Source organism: Scyliorhinus canicula, chromosome 6 (assembly GCF_902713615.1).
Source record: "Scyliorhinus canicula chromosome 6, sScyCan1.1, whole genome shotgun sequence".
NCBI lineage: Eukaryota > Metazoa > Chordata > Chondrichthyes > Carcharhiniformes > Scyliorhinidae > Scyliorhinus > Scyliorhinus canicula.
Window position 1 is genome coordinate 123570235 of NC_052151.1, and position 23893 is coordinate 123594127.

The 23893-nt window shown below is 50.3% G+C and overlaps 1 protein-coding gene across 1 annotated transcript in view; it reads right to left on the bottom strand.

Annotated features, from left to right (window-relative positions):
• The window catches only part of gareml (GRB2 associated, regulator of MAPK1-like), a 273854-nt gene that overhangs the window by 92968 nt on the left and 156993 nt on the right, over window positions 1–23893 (bottom strand). Inside the window, exon 3 of the mRNA XM_038800060.1 lies at window positions 518–648. Coding sequence (XP_038655988.1) covers window positions 518–648 — 131 coding nt within the window. The remainder of the gene's footprint in view (window positions 1–517; window positions 649–23893) is intronic.

The window sequence follows — 23893 nt, forward strand, 5'->3', positions numbered from 1 at the left end:
CACCTATTACCTGGCATCCGATCTCCTTACACACTGCCTTCTCAAAATAGCCTTTCAAAGAAGCCTTGGAACATTTAAACTCTTTACATACCAGAATACGGCAACCAGCACTGTGAAATGGGGCATGGCTCGTTTTGCCCAGCCAATCCAGCGTTTTGAAGAAGCAGTTCCATTTCGGGTAAGCTCTGCATTTCTGGAGAAGGCTGGATTAGAGGTCCTGACTAGAAATGCGGAGCTCCAGTGTTTTGCAGAAAAGTAGGAGCAGAGTGGCAATCGATGGTGACTGCCATTCCTCGATGATTGGGCCGATGTATTATTTCATCTTGCAGTTAAGACCGAAGTTTGGAACTTGAATGCATTTAATTCAAGCTGTTATCATCTGCAACAGGAAGATGCTTTCCAGCGGAAAGACGCTCCAGTTCTCAGCACTGTTCTCTCTTATTCATGAGTTAACATACACAAACAAAGACTAATAATTCCTTCTGAAAAGATAAATCTCACTTTTCACACCACTGACCTTTACGCTGAATGTTATTGCCTCCATAACGAAGACACGATCTGGGAAAACATTGGCCACTTCCTCAACACTGTTAAAATACTGCACAGGCTCCCTTACATCACGATCCTGATCCAGCAATTTAAACTTTCCTGGGAACAGAACCACAAAGGTTGAGTGAAAATATTAAATTAAAATCACATTGCTGATATATCTCAGTAGTATGTTTCAATACTATAACGTAGCTTGGCTGGATCTTAGTTCATCCATAATAAAACAAATTACATTCATAAAATTATGAAGAGACACAGGCAGCAGAGTTAATAGATTTCATAAGTGAGGTCATCCGCTTTGAACGTAAAGGATAGAACACGAGATGTTCTAAGCAGCTAGAAATAGTGGAGGGAACAAGGTTATGGGAATAAGGCAGAAAGTGGAGTTGAGGATTATCATATCAGATAAGTCATGATCTCATTGAGTGGCAGAGCAGGCCTGATAGGCCGAATGGCCTACTTCTGCTATGTTTTTTGGTCTTATGCTCGACTTGGGTCAGGATTTTAAAGGCCCCACCTGCCATACTTTACGGTCTTGCCAAACTGAATGGCGATTTAAATGGCTCACTACATGCATTGGGTTGGAGATTGTGAGGAGAGGTATGCCAAGGCCACCTAATCCTGGCCTGAGGGTTCTAAGTACATGGATAATTAAACTGTCATGAATAGATACAGAAAATAATCAGAAAGAATTTATAACTAGAGGACTCGAGTACAAGGGAGTAGAAGTCACGCCTCAGCTATGCAAAGCCCTGGCTAGACCACACCTGGAGTACCGTATGCAACTGTGCACTACACCTTGTCAAGTTCCGAGGAACAGTCATATTGAACGTGAAGCATTAACAGTTTCTCTCTGTGTCATGTTACGCAAACATGCAACCAATGTACACTCAGAATAGGACACAATCAATGGGCAGTTAGGACACGCAAGAGGTGGCATCACCACAAGGGGGCATGACATAAACATTATAAAAGGGATGAGGCACTCACGCCCGGCCTCTTTCCACAGACAGACATCTAAAGAGTTAGACAGGGTTGATCAGCAGCATCACACCCCAGCACATGGCTTAGAGCAAGCTGGTACAGTTAGACTGAGTTACTACAGTTAGATTAGCAGAGAGTCGAACTCATTTGAAAACTGTGTTAATAGTTCAATAAACACGTTTGAACTAATTTCAGAGTCTGGAGCATCCTTTAGTTAAGACTGCATCAAGTAGCAGCCTGTGTTATCCGAAGCAGCAGAACACAACTTGATACCAGGAGTGACTGTTCAATCTATTTAGTTGAACTCAGCAAGATCCGTGACAACCAGCTACTGAATACAGGCACAATGGACAAGATTCAGGCTCCTCATCAGCTCAGGACCACAGGCAATCTTAGTGCCAACTGGCAATCATTCAAGCAGAAATTTCAACTATACGTGGAAGCATCCGACCTCAATGGCGTGACCGATGCTCGGAAGATAGCTCTTCTACTCAGCACTGTGGGTGACCATGCGATAGAGATCTTCAACCCCTTTCACTTTTCCGAAGGGCAGGTCAAAACGAAGTACCAAACCATCCTGGACAAATTCGACAGCCACTGGGAGGTGCACACCAACAAAATCTTCAAGTGCTACATCTTCAAGGAGAGGATGCAAGGTAAAGACGAATCCTTCAACTCTTACTTAACTAACCTTAGACTTCTAGCGCAATCCTGCAACTTTGGTGATATCACTGACTCCATAATCAGAGACCAAATCGTTTTTGGAATCCACTCTGATCCTCTGCGAGAGCAATTGTTGAAAATCAAGCACATGGCCCTGCCAGTTGCGATTGGAACGAGTACTGTGCATGAGCACTCTAAAAATCGCTATTCACAGAACAAAATGGCAGGAAGTGAAAAACAAGCGTCCCACAAGGTGGAGAGTGTTCAGTCCATCTCCCGGATGCAACGCCTCCACATTGATGAAAGCGGCCATTTCACGCGCTCTTTCTGGGGCCTGACGCATGCGCAATGCGATTGGGAACACGAAGCGGCCGAAAGACCACATTGCGCAGGTGCAGATGTCCGAGAACCGCACCGTGCATGCGCAACGACGCACTTAGCGTCATGACATCGATGTCATGACGTGTGCGAACTGCGGCACCGCCCATTCTTTAAAAAACTGCCCTGCAAGCAGCGCCGGCCCTAGGGTTGCTGGCGCCCCGGGCATGCTGAACTTCGGCGCCCTCGGGGGGGCGGGGCTGAGGGGGAGGCGGGGGGCGGGGCCAAGGGGGGCGGACCCGAGGGGGGATGGGGGGGGCGGACCCGAGGGGGGGCGGACCCGAGGTGGGGGCGGTCCCGGAGGGGGCGGGGGGGCGGACCCGAGGTGGGGGGGTGGGCGCGGACCCGGGGGGGGGGGGGGCGGACCCGAGGGGGGGCGGGGGGGGCGGACCCGGGGGGGGGGGGGACCCGGGGGGGGACGGGGGGGCGGACCCGAGGGCGGGGCAGACCGAGGGCGGGGCAGACCGAGGGCGGGGCGGACCCGAGGGGGGTGCGGGGGGGGACCGAGGGGGGGGGGGGGGGGGGAGCGGACCGAGCGGGGGAGCGGACCGAGCCGGGGGGGCCGCCCTGGGGGAGGGCACCGGCCCAACTGCGCATGCGCGGGACCCGAGTCTCTGGCGCCCCCTAGCACATGGCGCCCCGGGCGACTGCCCGAGTTGCCGGTGCCTTGAGCCAGCCCTGCCTGCAAGAGGCAAACGCTGTTTACACTGTGAGAAACCAAACCACTATGCAGCCCTGTGCAGATCTGCACCACCAGTTGGGAGCCAGCACTCCCAATTCCGACAGCGGCGCATCAGAAGTGTGCAACACCGAATGCATGACTCTGATCCAGGCAGTGCAACCGATCCAGATGATGAACACCTGGACAAAACTTACCGAGTGGACATTATTATGAAGTGTGAATACGCCACACCAGGTTCAATCAATCCTGGCTGTGGATTCCGAGGACGAATGGCATGCAGTGATGAACGTCAACTACTGCCCCATCCAGTTCAAACTGGACACAGCTGCCTCCGCCAAGCTGATTTCGCAGGTGGACTTCAAGAGAATCAAGAAGCCCCCCACAATCCTTCCAGCTGCCTGCAAACTCCTGGACTACAATGGAAACGTAATCAAGGTACTGGGGTCCTGCCATCTGCAGGTGTCCAGCCAACACACACAAGCAAGCTTACGCTTCGAGATTGTTAAACCAGCCAAAGCATCCCTGCTAGGTGCGCAGGTCTGCAAGCAACTGAACCTCATTCAAAGGGTCTACACCACAACGCCGTCCCATTAGGATCTTCAGGCCAGCATCAATGACATCCCAACACAGTACCCAGATGTATTTAGCGGGATGGTCACGCTGCCGTATGAGTACAAGATTCTACTGAGGCCTGATGCCAAGCCAGTGGTCCAGGCACCACGACGTGTCCCTGCTCCACTGAGAGGGCGCCTGAAGGCAAAGCTCACGAGTCCACAACAAAAAGGTATCATCTCCAAGGTCACTGAACCAACCGACTGTTTCAGCTCGATGGTGTGCGTAAAAAAGACCTATGCATCTGCATTCACCGCAAGGATCTAAACAAAAACATTATGCAGGAACATTACCCCATCCCGAAGACGGAAGAAATCACGAGTGAGATTGCACAGGCACACTTCTTCACAAAATTGGACGCATCCCAAGGATTTAGGCAAATCCAACTTGAAGAATCCAGCCGAGAGCTCTACACCTTCAACACGCCTTTTGGCAGGTTCTGCTACAACCGAATGCCATTTGGCATCATCTCGGCATCAGAGATTTTCCATCGCATCATGGAACAGACGATGGAGGGAATAGAAAAGGTTTGAGTCTACGTTGAGATATCATAATCCGTGTCGCGTCTTTTCGTCCGACGTCACTTCGTCCAACGACACTTCGTCCACGTCTTTTGGTCCAACGTCTTTTTGTCCGCACGTCTTTTGGTCCAACGTCTTTTTGTCCAATTATCCAATTACAAATTAACTCCGTATAAAACCATTTAATTGATAAAATGCAAGTACAATACAGCAAGTGAATTTAATTGCTAAAATGCAAGTAATTGATAAAATGCAAGTAAAATGCAAGTTGAAAAAGTTTACAGTTAAAAAATCTAAAAGTTTACTAATTACTTAAAATTGCTCTTCGTTGACACAATGAACTTTGCCATTTCGGGATGGGCGAATTAAGAAAGAGAACGATAATATCTATCCTTTAACGAGGCTCGTTAAAGGAAAGAGAACGATAATAACTATCCTTTAACGAGGCTCGTTAAAGGAAAGAGACCGGTAATAAAAATCCTTTATTGCATATTATACCTTGCTATGTGCATTAGAGAAGATTTCTATTTACAAAAAGTTAATGTGGGGAGTGGAGTGGAGTGCTAATAAGCAAGTTACAAAAAGTCAAGTTACAAAAAGTCTTTGACAAAAAAAATCATCCGACAAAAAAACGTAACAAGTCACAAAAAGTCTTTGACGAAAAAAATCATCGGACAAAAAGACGTAGGACCAAAAGACGTGCGGACAAAAAGACGTTGGACCAAAAGACGTGGACGAAGTGTCGTTGGACGAAATGACGTCGGACGAAAAGACATAGCACCATCATAATCTGGTCCACAACCCCAGGGGAACATGTGTCGTGACTCAAGAAAGTATTCAGATGCATACATGAACATGGCCTCAAGCTAAACAGGTCCAAATGCTGTTTTGGGACAGCCACGCTGAGTTCCTGGCGATCAGATTTCGCAACACAGTGCGGCCCGGACACAGACACAATTAACGCCATCGAGGCAATGAAAGTTCCTGAGGACAAGAAGTACTGCACTTCCTGGGAATGGTCAATTTCCTTGGCAAGTTCATCCCGAATTTGGCCACACATACCATGGCCCAACGCAACCTGGTGATAAAATCAACCACCTTTGAGTGGAAGGCGGAGCAACGGACAGAGTGGCTGGAGCTGAAAGCCAAGCTCACCACTGCACCCGTCCTTGCATTCTTTGACCCAGACCGAGAGAACAAGATATCCACAGACATGAGTCAGGGTAGTATTTGGGCGGTGTTGCTTCAAAGAGACGACACATCATCCTGGGAACCAGCAGCATACACGTCACGGGCAATGAGACCCACTGAGACCAGATATGCGCAGATTGAGAAGGAGTGTTTAGGTCTTCTCACCGGCATTGTCCCACTCCATCAACTCACCCAGTGAACCACTGGAGGTCATCCAGCACATTGAATTGCAGGTACAACTGTGTGCAAGCACACTCCCAGCAACAGATGAGAAGATTGTTCTCATCCGAGAAGTGACGGCCAAAGACCCCCCTGTTGCAGCGAGTCATCCATAACCTCAGCAATGGCTGGCAGAAAGGGCAATGCCCTCAATTCTACAACGTCAAGCACAACCTGATGCTGGTCGACGGCGTCCTGCTCAAGCTGGACAGGATAGTCATCCCCCTACATCTCCAAGGCATGGTGCTGCGGCAGAGTCATGAGGGACACCTGGCATAAAAAAGTGCAGACGCAGGGCCCAGCTAGCTGTCTACTGGCCCGAAATCAACCAGGACATCACGGACATGGTCCTGAACTGCGAAACCTGTCACAGGTTGCAACCAGCGCAGAGCAAGGAGATGCTCCAACCACATGACCTAGAGACCTACCGTGGTCCAAGATTGGCATTTACCTATTCCACGCGAATGGTCGCGACGATATCTTAATCATCGATTACTTTTCGAACTATCCTGAGGTGATGAAGCTGCCAGACCTCACATCACGGACCGTCATCAAAGCATGCAAAGAGACATTCCCACGGCATAGCATCCCGAACACCGTCATGAGCGACAATGACCCATGCTTCCAAAGTCAAGAATGGTCCACGTTTGCCAAGAGCTACAATTTCAGGCATGTCACCTCCAGTCCAATGGCAAAGTCAAAAAAGGGGTGCACATCGTTAAGCAGCTCATCCGCAAGGCCTCGGACTCCGCTTCCGACAAACACCCTGCACTACTTGCGTACCGGGCGACTCCCTTGTCCACTGGAATGTCGCCAGCTCAACTGCCGATGAACAGGGACCTGCGGACGATGCTTGTAGCCATACACCTGCCCAACCTTGATACCTCTCGGTGCTGCAGAAGATGCAGCAGCTTCGCGACAGCCAGAAGCAGGGCTATGACACACATGCCACCGATCTGGATGTGCTATCCCCGGCTGACACAGTCAGGCTCAAGATACTGGATGGTGGGTGGTCTGCTCCGGCTGTCGATGTTCGACAGGCCGCACCCAGATCCTATGTCATACGTATGGCTGATGGCTCCATTGTGCGAAGGAGTTGAAGGGCACTGCGAAAAGTTGCTTGCCCACAACCACTTTCGCCTCCATTTCCACATGTCGAATTGGCCCCTCCAGACACCTCAAACCACGAGGCCACCAGTCATGCCTCCCGCTCGCCTGTCAAGACACCGTCATCCCCTCCACCACCTCTCCGGCGGTCGATGAGGATCAGACGCAAGCCTCAGAGACTGGACTTATGAGCATTTGTTTCGTTTGTTCTGTTCTGCATTCCTCAGTCAGTCACATGAGACAGACACATTCACATGTTTCTACATCTAAAAAAAAAAGGGGAGATGTCATGATATGCAAACATGCAACCAATGAACACTCAGAATAGGACACAACCAATGGGCGGTCAGGACACTCAGAGGGGACATGACATAAACACTATAAAAGGGATGAGGCACTCACATCCGGCCTCTTTCCAAAGACAGATATCTAGAGAGTTAGACAGGGTTGACCAGTAACATAACACCCCAGCATGTGGCTTAGAGCAAGCTGGTACAGTTAGACTGAGTTACTACAGTTAGATTAGCAGAGAGTCGAACTCATTTGAGAACTGTGTTAATAGTTCAAGAAACACGTTGAACTCATTTCAGAGTCTGGAATGACTAGTTAAGACTACATCAAGTAGCAGCCTGTGTTATCCGAAACAGCATAACACAACACTCTGCACAGATGTTGCCACACCTGTTGAGCTTACCTAGAACCTGCGGTTTCTATTTCACATCTCCAGTATCTGCAGTTTTTTTTTGTCTATATATTATGAAGGATATATGGCCTTGGAGGGAGTGCAGCAGAGATTTACCAAAATAATAGTCAGATTCCAGGAGTTAAATCACAAGGAATAATAGCATGTTCGGGGATGATTTGATCAAAATGTTCAAGATATTAAGGGGAACAGATAGAGGAAATATTTTTGCTAGTTGGGAAGCTAAGGACTGGGGGGGGGGGGGGGGGGGGGTTCATCAGTGCAAGATGAATAGTTAGTTTTAAAACCGGGATTGATAAGATTTTTGTTAGCCAATGGTATTAAAGGATACGGGGAAAAGCAGGTAAATGGAGTTAGGTTACAGATCAGCTCTGATCTAATTTCAATGATTGTACAGACATAAGGGGTCAATGATCTGCTCCTGTTATGTTTCTGACCTCGAACCACTCTTCAGGCATTCAATAATGGCAGGAGCCATCCGAAGATGAATATTTTTCATCTCCAAATCAAGCATCTTAAAACATGCATAACAAAAGCAACAGGCATCAGCATTTGTTCAATCAGTTAGCAAATGAAGGGCCAACATCTCTAAATCCTGAGTTTATATCAACAGTGATGTGAAGTAAGCACTTTTGCAATTACAGGCAGAAGCCTCGAAATGCCGGTAAGCGGAGGGGTCTCAGACCCCTCCCACACATGGGAGATCGGGGAGGCAGACCATCCAAACCTCCTTCGAGAACTCAATGAGGGTACGGGACAGGACTCTCTCCTCCCCCCCCCCCCCCCCCCAAATGTAAATGTGAAGAAAGAGTTATAACGTGGTTTGTAAATACAAATTAAATCAGAAAATGTGAGCATAGGAATCTTGGTCAGAGGAAAAGTGGCAACTAATTGTATAGGGGTTTATGAAGTGCTTGTTGCTTAGTTTCTTAATTTGTGTGTTTTTCCAAAGGCTCTGTTTCTTGTGTATAAATCTTGCTACTGAATGTTAAATCCCAATAAAAATATTTTTCAAATCAAAAAGAAGCCGCTAAATGAAACAAATATTATCACTTCATTTCAAATTCCCCTTTCACATGGAGAACATCTTTTTTCTCATTCATTCATAGGATGTGGACGTCACCGTCAACATTTATTATCCATCTCTGCTTGCTCTCGACTCGATGGCGGTGGTGATCAGTCCACTCAGATCAATGCAGCACCCACAGTGCTGTTAGGTTGGGGATGGTGGTGAGGTATCCCAGGAATTGGACACTGTGGTGATGAGAGGATGTGTTTCCAAGTCAGGATGTAACCTGGAGGGGGACCTGCGGCTCTCTTTGTGCTTCTAGACTGTTGAGTTTGGGGGGTTGTGATGTGTCGTGAGAAACCTCGGTGAGTTAATGCATTACTTCCTGGAGTTGGGAGACACAGGGAGAACGCGCAGACTCTGCACGGGCAGTGACTCATGCAGGAATCAAACCTGGAACCCTTGCACTGCTAACCACTGTGCTACCATGCCACCCCAATTATGCAAAGGAACTCGAATCCTCAAATAATGTGATGGAACCATCAATTCACTAGACACGTGCTTTAAGATATGAACAGTGGTTTTAATCTACTTACAACAGAGTCAGCCTGTTCCGCATTGAACTCTCGATGAACTGAACGACTGGCTCTGAGCATTGGTATTTATACAGCAGTCCAGGGGGAGGATTCATGGGCGGAGCCAAGGGTGGAGCCCTGTACAGACTCCTAAGCATTCCCAGCGCTACTCCCCCTAGTGGTCGGGCAACGCAACTGTGCTTACAAATGCATGGTCTCATGTATATACAATAGTGTGAATTACGGAGTTACATTCAACACATAATGTAAGAGTATAACTGTGTTATATATTAAAACATATGCCAGAAGAAACAGATTAATTGAAAGTAATGTAACTTCTTCGTAAGTCAAAGAATTAACCCTAATCAACAGGTCAAATGCTGAACAATCACCTTGATGTTTATTGTAGGCTTGTTGGTTTCACCATTAAACATAGCTAGATTTAAATATTTTCAAAATAATGATTACTGCAGTTAAAGGCAAACAGCTTCTCTGACATATGTAGCCACTGTGTGGGTAATCTATTTGAAGGAATAATAACCACTTGTTACAAGGACTGACTTTAAATTCACATATTTTTATGTTATATAAACATGTTTGTGAAATGGTATTTTGTACTAAAGTTATTTTTGAATATATTAAAAGACATTTAAAAAGATTTTCAGCTTTGGGTTTAGAAACACAAAATGGTAGCAAAGACCTGACACAAAGGCATTTATGATTGGATAAAAGGAAAGTGACCAGCCTCAGAATCCAGACATTGAAACAAATTATTTAACCTGTGTTGGAAATCGGACGAAGAAAACACTCTGAATATCCATTGTTCTATCAAGATTAATTACTCACAAAGGCCCAGGCCAATCAAGCTAAATGAAAGAAATGTCAACCAATCAAAGGGTGCCAAGACCTTATTACCATGTGGCAAGGGAGGGTCATAAACCTTCCCGAGGAGTTAAACATCTCAAGAGACACCTTCAGCTAGCTAGTTGTATTCTGACTGTAGTGTACTTATTCGAAAGCTGTCGTGGAACTGATGAACTTCTGGAAAGTCACGAAAGCCTGTTGTATGTGAAAGGTATGGGCGCGATTCTCCGGAAAGATTTGCAGGTGTTGTAGCGAATGGGAACTGCCGTGAGCTTCCCGGTGCTCTGCCCAGCGAGGCCGGCAAGGCTATTCAACATTAATTGGTCCACTTAACAAGGCCTCACGGACTTCTTGCCGCAAATGAAAGCTCGGCAGCTGATTCGCCGGCACTGCGCTCGCCAGCCCCCCGCTAACGAGATTGAACAGCATTTAAGCTGCACTTGCTCAGCCAATCCCAGCCAGTGTACTGGGGGTTAGCGGGAAGCAGCTGGATCCTCTCGACTAGGGGGTCGGTCTTATGGCTCCTCATGTGCCTTCGGAGAAGGACTGGTCCCGGAGTTTTCAGCCAAGATGGAAGCGAGACCCCGGAGATGGACTTCCTGGGGAAGATAAACAAACGATCATGAGGAATCTTGTTCATGGCCGTGCAGAGGAGCGATCTGATGGAGCGAAGGGTGTCAGGGAGGACCTCCTGTCCGCGGGGGATCGGGAGACTGCTAGACCTAAGGGCCAGAGGAACAGCCTTCCATACAGTCGCGTTCTCCACCTGCCCGTTTCCCTGAGGGTTATAGCTCATAGTCCTGCTCGAGGCTATGCCTTTGCTGAGCAGGTACTGACGTAGCTCATCGCTCATGAACGATGTACCCCGGTCGCTGTGGACGTAGGCAGGGAAACCGAAAAGTGTGAAGATGCTGTGCAGTGCCTTTATTACGGTGACTGAGATCGTGTCGGGGCAGGGGACGGCGAAGGGGAAGTACTTATCGATGATGGTAAGGAAGTATATATTCCGGTTGGTGGAGGGGAGGGGCCCTTTGAAGTCAATGCTTAGGGGCTCAAAGGGCCGGGAGGCCTTCACCAGACAGGCCTTGTCTGGTTGGTAGAAGTGTGGTGTACACTCTGCACAGACTTGGCAGTCCCTGGTCATGGCCTTGACCTCATCGGTGGAAAAGGGCAGATTGCGGGCCTTAATGAAGTGGGTAAGCCGGGTGACTCCCGGGTGACAGAAGTCATTATGGATAGCCTGAATTCGGTCATCTTGCGCGCTGGCGCATGTGCCATGGGACAGGACATCTGGGAGCTCGTTCAGCTTCCCAGGACGATACTTGATATCGTAATTTTAGGTGGAAAGTTCGATCCTCCACCTCAAGATTTTATCATTTTGCCCCGTCGTGCGTTGTCAAACATGAAGGCTACCGATCGTTGGTCAGTGACTAGGGTGAACCTCCTACCGGCTAGGTAGTGCCTCCAGGGGCTGGTTTAGCTCACTCGGCTAAATCGCTGGCTTTTAAAGCAGACCAAGCAGGCCAGCAGCACGGTTCGATTCCCGTACCAGCCTCCCCGGACAGGCGCCAGAATGTGGCGACTAGGGGCTTTTACAGTAACTTAATTGAAGCCTACTCGTGACAATAAGCGATTTTCATTTCATTTTCAGTGCCGCACGGCTTCCACTATGGCTTGTGCTTGCTTCTCGACCGAGGGGTGTCGAATTTCGGAAGCGTGGAGGGTCCTGAAGAAGAATGCTACTGGCCTGCCCGCCTGGTTGAGTGTGGCGGCCAGTGCGACATCTGACGCATCGCTCTCTACCTGAAAAGGGATGGATTCATCCACCGCGTGCATTGCAGCCTTGGTGATGTCGGCCTTGATGCGGCTGAAGGCTGCACGGGCTTCATCCGTCAGGGGAAAAGTGGTTGTTTGAATAAGTGGGCGGGCTTTGTCCGCATAGTTGGGGACCCACTGGGCGTAGTAGGAGAATAGCCCCAGGCATCGTTTGAGGGCCTTGAGGCTGTGGGGAGTGAGTTCTGTGAGGGGGCACATACGGTCGGGGTCGGGCCCTAGGACTCCGTTCTCTATGACATAGCCGAGGATGGCTAGTCGGGTAGTATGGAAGACACATTTTTCTTTGTTGTATGCGAGGTTGAGGGATTGGGCGCCCCGGAGGAACCTCTGGAGGTTGGCGTCATGGTCCTGCTGGTCATGGCCCCAGATGGTCACATTGTCCAAGTACGGGTAAGTAGCCCGCAAACTGTACTGGTCCACCATTCGGTCCATCGTTCTCTGAAAGACCGAGACTTCGTTCGTGATGCCGAAGGGGACTGTGAGGAAGTGGAAGAACCGGCCGGCTGCCACAAAAGCAGTGTATGGCTCTCTTCCGGGTGGATTGGGAGCTGGTGGTAGGCCGACTTCAGATCGACCGTGGAGAACACACGGTACTGCGTGATCTGGTTGACCATCTCCGCTATGCGGGGGAGGGGGTACGCATCGAGTTGCGTGAATCGGTTAATTGTCTGGCTGTAGTCCACAACCATCTGATTCTTTTCCCCGGTCCAGACAACCTCCAGGGGCTGTTGCTGGCCTCGCTGATCCCTTCACTCAACAGTCACTGGACCTCCGACTTGATGAACGTCATGTCCAGCAAACTGTACCGTCTGCTCCTGGTGGCGATGGGCTTACAGTCAGGGGTGAGATTCGCCAAGAGTGAAGGGGGGGGGGGGAAGAGACCTTGAGGGTCACGAGGCTGCACACCGTGAGGATGGGCAAGGGGCCGCCGAACTACAGGGTCAAGCTTCGGTGGTTACATTGAAAATCCAATCCGAGCAGTAGGGGGGGCGCAGAGGTGGGGGAGAAAATAGAGCTTAAAACGAGCGTACTCTGCGCCCTGCATCGCGAGATTGGCGATACAGTACCCCCGGATCTGAACCGAATGGGACCCAGAGGCAAGGGAGATTGTTGAGAGGCTGGGTAGGTGTGGAGGGAGCAGCGCCTTACCTTGTCGGGGTGGACAAAGCTCTCCGTGCTCCCGGAGTCGAAAAGACAGGGGGTCTCTTGCCCGTTGACCCTGACGACCATCAAGGAGTTCTTCAGCTGTTTTGGCTGCGACTGGTCGAGGGTGACTGCGCCCAGCTGCGGGTAGTCTCCGTGGTCGGTGGAGTCACAAGATGGCGGCCCCCATGAGTCACACGTGTTGTGCTGGGGTGAAGATGGCGACCAAGATGGCCGCCCCCATCAGTCACACGTGTTGGTCAGTGCCGGGGCCGGCAGCCAACCTGCCGGCCCCCATTAGTCGCACGTGTCGGTCGGTGTTGGGGCCGGCGACCAAGATGGCGGCCTCCACGAGTCGCACGATGCCAATGACGCATCTGCGTTCCGGGCAGGCACACAGCTGCATTGAGGGGTCTGTGGGGCTGCGAGTCCATGGGTCGGGCCTGGTGTGTTTTCGATTTCTGGCCCTTTTTCCCCACAATCGCTACACGTCGCTGTGCGGGCTGGGCAGCGCTGCCGGTGGTGTTGACCCTGGCCGCAGAAGTAGCACTGCGGTTCCCCGGGCTGGGCTGGCAGATGCACAGCACAGGCCTGCGACGTAGTCGGGTCTGACGGGGGCAACGACGAGGGTGTCCACGAGGGGTTTGCCAGGCCCGCGGGGAATGCGCTGAGGTTCTGGTAGGCCACCTCTAGCGAGGTCGCTAGCTTTGCCGTGTCCCGCAGGTTGGAGGTCTCGTTGGAGGCACTGCCTGATATAATTCGAGCGGACCCCCGCCATGTAGGTGTCCCGGACCTGTGAGTTCATATGTTCCTCCGCCGTCACATCTCGATAGCTGCAGTTCCTCGCGAGTAGAGTCAGGGTTTCCAGATACTCGTCCAGCGATTCTCCAGCGCTTTGACGGCGAATAGTGAGGAGGTGTCTGGTGAACATCTCATTTACGGGCTTCACGAAGTGTGCCTTGATAGTTGCGACCACCGCCTTGTACGTGGCCGCTTTCTCGATCATTACTGAGATTCGATGGCTCACCCGAGAGTGGAGGAGTCGCAGCTTGAGGGTCTCCATGGGAGGCGTTGTGGAGGAGTCGAGATAGGCCTCGAAGCATCGGAGCCAATGTTCGAATATTTCCTTGGCTTCAGACGCGCGGGCGTCGAGTTCGAGCCTGTCTGGCTTTACAGCGGCTTCCATAGTGCTGTCTATGGCTAATAAATTGATATACCTTCAATTCACAGTGAGGCCAAGAGAGCGAGTGAACAGTAGGCTTTATTAGTCAGGAACGTGCCTAGCCAGAGTCAGTAGTACAGATGAATGCCGCCCAGAGGAGGCCAGCCTATATATGGCCCCGGTGTGGGCAGAGCCAGAGACGGAGCCATACCGAGGTTACGGTTCAGTACCTGGAAGCAGTTCATATCACCACTTCCAGGTCATAGGTCACAGGTTACGGTATCATGCATGCATTATGGTGAATACATTCACCACACCTCCCCTCTAAAGAGGATATCAGGCAGAGCATTCAGGTCGCCATTACCTTCCAGGGTGCCAATTGCAGAGGGGGTAATGGAAAGGGCGCGGGGGACCCAGCTAAATTCAACTTAGGGCAGGGGGTTTAGTATGGACATCTTGGGGGGTGGGGGTCACTCACAGGCCTCAGTAGCCCTTCATTAATGTAAGCATTGGTTTAAAGGGGTCTGGAAGCTGATTTTCAGGCAGTGCTTCCCGTGTCCTCCTTGCTGGGCTTGTGGCAATATAACCCCTGAGGGATTGCCCTTCCATAGTGGATAGTGGAAGCTGCAAAGTGGATGGCAGCAAATGAATCCAGAAGATCAGCACTGGGAGCGACTGTCAGGTTCATGGGTGGGATCCCGGGTGCATGGACAGCGTAGAGGACTCTGACAAGGGGGCTTTTCAGCCTCATGAGGCCTGAAGACCCTCACACAGGAGGGAGGACGACTGCAGTGAATGCCATGGAGGCCAGGAGCTGAACCATGGAGCAGGCACCCCCCCCCCCCCCCCCCCCCCGCCATGGTGTGCACTGCCTGCACCAAGGTCTCTATGGTGGACACCATCCTCTCCCTGTTGGCTTTGTTGTGTAGGGGTGACTGCACCATCTCCTTCAACAGAAAGTGATGGGATCCCCAGTCGGCCTTGCAGTCTGAGGAGGGATACTGAGATCCCTTCATGATGCTCACAATTCTATTTCTCCATTTCTCCTGGGATGGCCCTGCCCCCCAACCTGATGTGGATTCACAGGTACGGGGCGATCACCAGTGACTGACTCAGAACCCTGTCTACTGCTGCATCCCACTGAAGTGGAGGGTGTGGGTGAAAGGTGTGATGCCTCTTCAATACTTGTCTCCAAGATGTCTACCTTGGAGATGCTTGGGTCTGCACTTACAGGAGCCAACAGGATGGTCTAGGCTGGTCTGCTGATTGACCTGAGGTGGCATTGTGCGGGACAGGAAAACACTAATAGGAGAAAGATCTCTTAGGTGAGACTTGTGCCATGGCTGAATGTGTTGAGGACTCTCACTTGTGTCTTTGACCTCGCCCTCTGCACAGGAGTGGTTCTGCTCCTTGCTGGCAAGCTCAAGGGCTCTTTCTTCAAATGGGGTTCAGATCTTGAGCTCCAGTATCACTCTGGCCAGCTGCGCATGTTGTGCTCGAGTTTGTCCTGCAATGAGAAAGATGGGAAGAATGCAGACGGGAGTCATGCCATGTCAGATGGGGATGAAAAGTGGCATGCAATGGAGGTGAGTGGTGGGGTCGCATGACAAGTGCTATGACCCCGGGAGGTGCGGTGGGGGTGAGATCATCGTGATGGTCTGAGGACTACCTTAGGGGATGCCGAGGGAGACATGAGGAGGTGGCCTTACCCTGGTTGCATGAAGAAGGTCATATGGGAAGCACGGTAGCATAATGGTAAGCACTATGGCTTCACAGCGCCAGGGTCCCAGGTTCGATTCCCGGCTTGGGTCACAGTCTGCGCGGAGTCTCCAAGTTCTCCCCGTGTCTGCGTGGATTTCCTCCGGGTGCTCCGGTTTCCTCCCACTAGTCCCGAAAGACGTGCTGTTAGGTGAATTGGACATTCTGAATTCTCCCTCTGTGACCCGAACAAGCGCCAGAATGTGATGAAGGGGGGCTTTTCACGGTAACTTCATTGCTGTGTTTATGTATGCCTACTTGTGACAATAAAGATTATTATTATTATTATTCATCTTACTACACTGCAACCCTGTCCTCTTTTGGCTCTCAGTCGTGGCCCGCAGTCTCCCACTTTGCTGGATGGACGTCTACCCGATTGTAGAGTTTTCCATCTCTGCTCAACTCCATTGAGAGTTTGCTGAGTGCTCCTTGTGTAAAACATGGTGCTGTCTCCCTGGTAGCTCTCCCCCCAATTGGTCTTGGAACACATGCTGGGGTGGCGTTTAAAAGGAGCACACTACTGATAAGAGATTACATATTCCGGGGGTGAGCGTTCGGGGGGGTGAACGTATCAGAGTTAAGCTGCCATGAGCACAGTGTGATTCACATGCAGATTTTTTTTTTTAAAGTGGCTGAATATATGGTGATTTTCTTGCCGGCACCACTTTGATTCTCCCCAATTTTCTCATCGGAACAGACATTTTAACAAAGAAAATGGTAAGATTCTGCCCTCAGTCTCTTTGACTTGAGTCAATTTGTCACCCACTCAAATGAAATACAGGGCACTCTCGCTCAAGCGTACCAAGTCCGGTTAATAGCGGGAGAGGTCACAAACGAGTTCCGCGACAGGCGCCAAACAGTTTGCGATGTAACCGGCTCACTCCCATAGGCAAAATCAGGATCTCGCTGTTGTGTGTCCCTCACCCCACACCGAGCACTGGGGTGGCAAGCCCAGTGACCCCGAGCTCTTTGCCTGTGATCAAAAATGGCTGCTCACCTTGGCTCCCCACAGAAACCCTTCCGCCAGGTTCACATTTTTCAACATGAGTACTAATCGGCGCCAGCATGAGCACCTGCTGGGCCACTGAATGACAGGAGGCCGTTGGATATGGATGGCTCCCGTTAATTATATGGAAAGTGGGCTTAAGTGATCCTCAATACGTTTGGCTCTCCTAGCTCTACCGCTACGTCTAGGTATTTCACCAGAATGCACATCTGAGGTGGAGGCAACCAGCTGCTTCCCTCGTCCGTGGCCTTCAATGCCCCTGGCGGACATCCTCTAGGGGCTCTTGAGGCCCGGAGATTCCCTGCTCACTTGTCGGTGGCACATGCTCAGCCATGTCGCCCTTTCCCGTGTGCTGACTTTGAGACTCAGCCTGTTCAGAGAGGTGGAACTCGGGGGCGCTGGTGGCAGCGTCACCTCTCTATGGGACGGGTCCGGGCTGGCACCCAGCACCCCTCTACCCGTTCAGTGCCCATAGGGCCCTGAGGCTCACCTTGGGACAGAGGGGCAGTTGGTTGGCTGTCCCTGCATCATCTGGCTCTGCCAGCCCTGGTGGATCCCCATGGTCCGCACCAAGGTCAGCGCGGTACTGGGTCACATCTGCCAGTGAGGCGGTCATTCTGCCAAGACCCTCCGCCATGGCCGACACCAACTGTGCAACACCTTGGACACCTTCACTCATGTGCCTACGTCGTGCACCAGGTTTTCCACTGCGGTCCACACTGTAGCAGTGTTGGCCTCAGCGCCAGGCATTGCCGCTGGCATCTCCTGCACCCATAACCCCTGGGACTCCTCCAATCGGCTGTGGATCTGCTGGAGTGGCACTGGCATCTCTTCCTGAAGATTCCAGCTGCTCCCTATCGTCTCCATCAACTCTGGGTACCTCTGTCCCACAGGCTCATCATCAGGCTGGGACACAGATGGGTCCTGGGATCTAGCAGCCCTCCGAAAGCTGTCCCACCTGGGGGTTCCTGCCTCCACCTGATCTACATCATCAGAGGTGTGGTGCTCATCAGATTGTGTTCCAGAAGCCTGTTCACTAACATTTACCCCCCCAAGGTGTGTGTATCTGCGCTGATGGAGGGTGAGGATAACAGCTGTGCCGTGACCATAACAGCTGCATCCACGGAGCTCTCATCCCGGGTGATGCCCGGGATGGGCCAGCACTGTCGGCTGCACGGCACGCAGGAGAATGGACATGTGGTCAGTGGGAGGGATGGGTCAGTCAGTAAGGCAATCAATACTCACGTTTGACAGGTCCTCCAGGTGGAGCAGGTGGTTCCTCACCTCTGCGGCATCCGCTAGCCTCCGCGTTGGTGACCACCCTGCCCTTGACAATCCCGATATGCTGCACGAAGGAGGTGAGGATTCTTAAGTCCTGCAAACCTCTGCCAGTCTGGGCCCCCATCCCGACGATTATGGGATAGCTTTTCCTAAGGAGACACAGAGGGGAGATTGTTAGCGTAGTAGATAGTGGTTGGAGGGTTATGTGAAGAGAGGATTGGAGTGAGGGTTCAAGGGAGAGGGGGTGGCTGGAGGGTTCAAGGGAGAGGGGTTGGCTGGAGGGTCGGGGTCGCATGGGGGGTTCGGGGGTTGATGCTCCCTTGCAGGGGGCTGGTGGGGTGCGTTGGTGTCTGCTCACTCGTACTGCCCGGTGTACACCATTGACCTTCTTACAGCACTGGAGACCAGTTCTCCTGGTCACACTCCCTGAGATGATAGCTGCCGCCACCTCATCCCAGGCAACACGGATTGTCAGCAAACTACGGCGATATTAGACACTTTCTGTACCCCGCTGTCTCCCTCAGCAGCCACGGTGTCTGTTTCATGATTTTTAAAAGCACAAGTGAACCTCACCATCGGGAATTCGCCCCGGTGGAGGCGGAGGATAGCGGAGGGACTGGAGAACACTGGGTCGGGTCCGCTAATGATATGCCAAGAGTGTTTGCTGTACGTGCGGAGTGCAACGGATAGACGTCCCTGTCGTGGAACTGGAGAATTGCGATTTGGCATGAAACCACGGCCCCCCACAATTTTGGCGTCAAAACCAATTCTTCGCCCAATCGTGTTTCCCGATTCCGGCATTAGCCAACGGAGAATAGCGCCCAAAATCTCTATGCTTTGCATTTTGTTAAAAACATTCAATATAAATTCTTCTACCTCAATAAAGTTTTTATAATGTCTCCCATTGGTTACAAAATAGTTCAAAGTAAAGCTAATACAATACGCTAGATTCTACATGGAATTGTTCATTAGCACAGGTGACTGAACAGTACTGACTCATACTAGGAAATTTAGCTATACTGAGTTTATTAAAACTGCAGAACAAAATTTAGCTTATTTTAGGCACAAATATTAGATTCAAGCCTAAGATTTTCAGTAAACTGATTAAAACAGTAAATGATGCAAAAACACTTGCCCATGGATATATTCAACCATTTTACTATGAAATTAATAATTGTTTGTATCTTTAGTTTTAAGGAATGTTTTGGACAGTAATTGAGAAACAAATGACATTGAAAAATAATTCCAGAAAGCATTCTGAGTGATTCATAGATAGCTGATATCTGGAGTTTCAAACACAGCAGTTTCCATAGGCAAAGCCTTTTTGAATGTGTAAAAATAAACATGTGAAAAATTGACACGAAATATGACAAAGATAACAATCAGAAATCAATTTATGCAAGCAGGAAGTGCGATCATAATATATTTTGGATATACCAAATCTCAATAAAAAACAATGCAATGGCAGAAATCTTAGGATTCATGCCACAAGCCATTTAAACTTTGAACCTACTGGGCTAATAGTTGCATACCATTGAAGGCGTGGGTCCCAAAGCTATCAAACAATTCCAATCTAGAAAAGACAATTGCCTCATTCTTAACTCCTCCATTTCCTGTGATGAGAGGGGAAGGGTTGGGGGACAAAGTGATCAACTTAAACATGGAGACCACATCCCCAACATGCTGTGCATGGGCTCAAAATCCTACTTTACATTGATGGATTTGAGCCATCCAAGTGAGCCTCCATAGAGAACAGCTCATTATCATATATATATATATATATATATATATATATATATCAGGCTCCAACAGTACAATGGAAACCCTATTTAAAATTGGCCCTGGGAAACATTCAATTTTAAAGCAGAATGCTTTGGTTATCCCCAACTATAATCTCTAGTTTCCTTCCCTCGCCCTCCTAACCAACAACTTATTTCCTCTCCGTTCATGGTAGTGGCCTCTCTGCCCCCTCCACCTCCTTTATTGTGTCATCTTTTCGCCACCCTCCCAAAGTCTCCCCCAGCTGTGGCCTTCTACCACTGAATTCCCCCACCCCACCCAGCCACCAGCATGGATGCCAATTTGGCTGGCTGCCAAATGTTTAAACTACAACAGAAAAAGGCCCTGTTATTGTGTTTGGTAGTGGTAGGACCTCCATGTCCTGGGTTCTTCAGCTGTTTCTACCTATACCACACCCTCCATCAGGCCCAATGAGTCTCAGCAACTCGCATGTACAAATTGCTATAAGGGCTTCTTTAACAAAATAATCACAGTGATAAACATGTGGCAAAATTCCTGAAACTTATGTCAAACAGGAAAAGTCACCCATCAAGCATGATTTCATTCCGTTGTAATAAGCCTAATTTTGTTATCCAAGTGCAGTGCGAGCTTCATTATGAGTATTGGAGATGGCTCTGCTGCTCTTCTTTAAAGGAATGCCAGAGGATATTTTACATCTGCCTAAGAGGGGAGACAGGACTTGATTCAACATATCATCTGAAAGGCACCTGAGCAACATTCCCACGGCACTGCACTGGAATGTTGGCTTGATTTTTGTGCTCCGCTCCTGGAGTGTGACTGGAACCCACAACATCCTGATTCAAGAGGTGAGCGTACTCCCACCTGAGCCATGGCTAACACAAGGAGCAATATTCACCCCCTCCATTTGGTGGAAAGGTAATGGTAGCAGAGTTAAAATCAAGGTGGTCGACTTACACCCCACATTCACACCCCACATTCACACTTCACTGCAATTTTAAATTGGGCCTTCTACCAGGCAGGCCTGACAACACCATCAATGCTGGGGTCTCAGTATTTATGCAGATCAGTGTCTGATGCACTATCAACGACCACAGAAACGAGGATGTAGTCCGAATTGAAGGCTTTAATCGACAAGATGTTTCCCCAGCAGCTCAAGTACAGAAAAGGCAGCTGCAGGGGAAACTCGGGTTCTTATACCCCGCCTCAATGGGCGGAGCTACCTTACATTCTGACCAATGGGTTACAAACCATTGGGCCAATGAGCAGCGAGCCTTCTCCACCAATGGTGGCTCAGCACTCCCAGGTACCGGAGTACCTCTAGTCATACTACCACAGAGTCTTAACCTTGAGAGGACCCCAATTTAATTTCGAGGACCTATTGAACACTTCACCATTTGAGCGAGGTCTCAAAAAGCTATGCCTTAAATTGTTGGGCCAGGATGAGAGGGCCGCCATTCCTGGCTCCACAAAATTAATGTGGGCAGCTTTCTCTAGTTTATCCCATCCACATCCTCCCCCCCCCCCCCCCCCCCCCCCCCCCCATGCCCATATCGTCCATGTATCCATGTATGCCATCCACCTTCTCCCCTCCCCTGCCCTCATCAATGTATTTATTTTCTTGTTGGGCAGTTCAGCTTCCTGATTTTGTACTGGTCTAGAATGATGAGCTGCAGCTGGATGTTCATTTTGGGGCACATAGATTGCCGGGGCATGTTGACAAAGTGACTTCCTTAAAAAGGATTGGGTCCAGCCCCCTCCCCTCTCCAGTTCGAGGAACAAGTGGCCTGCTTTTTTGCTCTGCCTAGTTATTCAAATTCCCTAAGGTTTGGTCTAAGTTGAACAGCATATTGTTGGATTGTGATTTCCTGCATCTTGGAATCTAATTTGCATTTGCAATTCGTTATTTTAATGGCTTTGTTGATTGCTGCTGCGCAATTTTTGGATTTACCGACCGAGATTGTCATCTTTGAAGGTCAGGTTTTAGCAGGGCAGAGTTTCTGTTAATTCCTGCCTGCACCTTCTCCCCAGTGTCAACACATTCTCTTGGGTTGAGATTCATCAGAGATGGTAACTGATCAAGAGAGCAGCTGCTAAGGGGTAATACAGCAGTGAGAAACCTTAGAAGGGCATCAGAGGGAGTTCATTGCCCGAAGATTCTCGATCATGATCTGGACTAACTTTGGTTTGGTGGTGGGTTGGGATGGGGTGAATTACAGAAAAGAATACTCTTCATAACCAAAACGTCTATGAAAACTCCTAGGTCTCTTTCAAGTTTATCCTCAGCTATTTCAACAAAAAGCATGAGTGTCACCTATTTTTCCACCCGATGTGCTGTACTTGATATATTTGAATTGCATCTGTCATCCAACTGCCGACTTTAACACTTGCCAAATAATTTTTTAGTTGCCTCCTCTTCCAATGCTCCCTCCGCATTTGTTATTTCCTGCAAATTTTATAAATTGGCCGTTGGTTTCTGATTCCAGATCACTGATATAAATTGGATATGGAGGTATTCCCAGCAACGGTGCCCGAGACTTTCCATAAAATACTGTCTCCTCTGTATATCTTTCTAACCATCAACCAAATTCTTATCCATACTCAAACCATCCCTGGAATCCCTAAGACTTTGGGCGGGATTCTCTGACCCCCCGCCGGGCCGGAGAATCGCCGGGGGTCGGCGTGAAACCCGCCCCCGACGTCCTCCAAATTCTCCCACCTCCCAAAGAGTGAGTCGCACCGCCCGCCTCAGAGAATGGCGGGGACTGGCGCGACTCAATGGGCCCCGGGCTGCCCGAATTCTCAGGCCCGCGATGGGCCGAAGTCCCACCCGTTTTTTGCCAGTCCTGTCGGCGTAAATTGGAGTAGGTCCCTTACCGGCAGGACCTGGTGGCACGGGCGGCCTTCGGGGTTCTTGGGGGGGCGCGGGGAGGTCTGGCCCTGGGAGATGCCCCCCACGGTGGCCTGGCCCGCGATCAGGGCCCACCGATCCGAGTCACTCTATCCTTCCGCACCGGAGGCTGTACCGGTCCGCCATTCCCGGTGCGGAAGCAACGCCCTCTTCGCATGCGCGGGGTTGATGCCAGCACACGCTGGCGCTCCCGCGCATGTGCCAACTCGCACCGGCCGGCGGAGGCCCTTCGGCGCCGGTTGGCATGGCGCCAAGCCCCTTTCCCACCAGCCGGCAGGACGCAAACCACTCCGGGGCGGGCCTAGCCCCTGAAGGCGCGGAGGATTCCACAACATTGGGGTGGCCTGATGCCGGAGTGGTTCACGCCACTCCTTCCCACTGGAACCCCCCGCCCCGCCGGGTAGGGGAGAATGCCACCCTTTGAGCTCGACTCATAATATTTTTGTGAAACTTTGCGGAAATTAGAGGGAAACTGCTGGACCCAACATATTCTTCACTGATCCGACATTCAGACTAAGTTGAATAAAACTATTACAGACAATCAGAATATTATATCAGAACATGGACTCTTCAGTTTTCATAAAGGGGGTCTTCTACTGTGGACTGAATACAAGTCATGGGACTAATACATCACATCCTGTCAAGGAGGTAATTATTGACAGCAGTTTAAGCTACCCTCCCTTAAAAGTAAATGTACCACATATCACAACTTCCTAGACAACGTCACCATCTGCGGCCGTGACCAGCAGGACCATGATGCCAACCTTGCTAAATTCCTCCGCACATGCACTCTCCTCAACCTCACCTACAATCAGGAGAAATGTGTGTTCAGCATTAGCCATCCTCAGCTATGTGGCCCAGAATGGAGTTCTGGGGCCCGATTCCGACCACATGCGCCCCCTCATGGAGCTCCCCCTTCCCTACTGCCCCAAGGCCCTCAAACGCTGCCTGGGGTTATTTTCATAATACGCTTATTGGGTC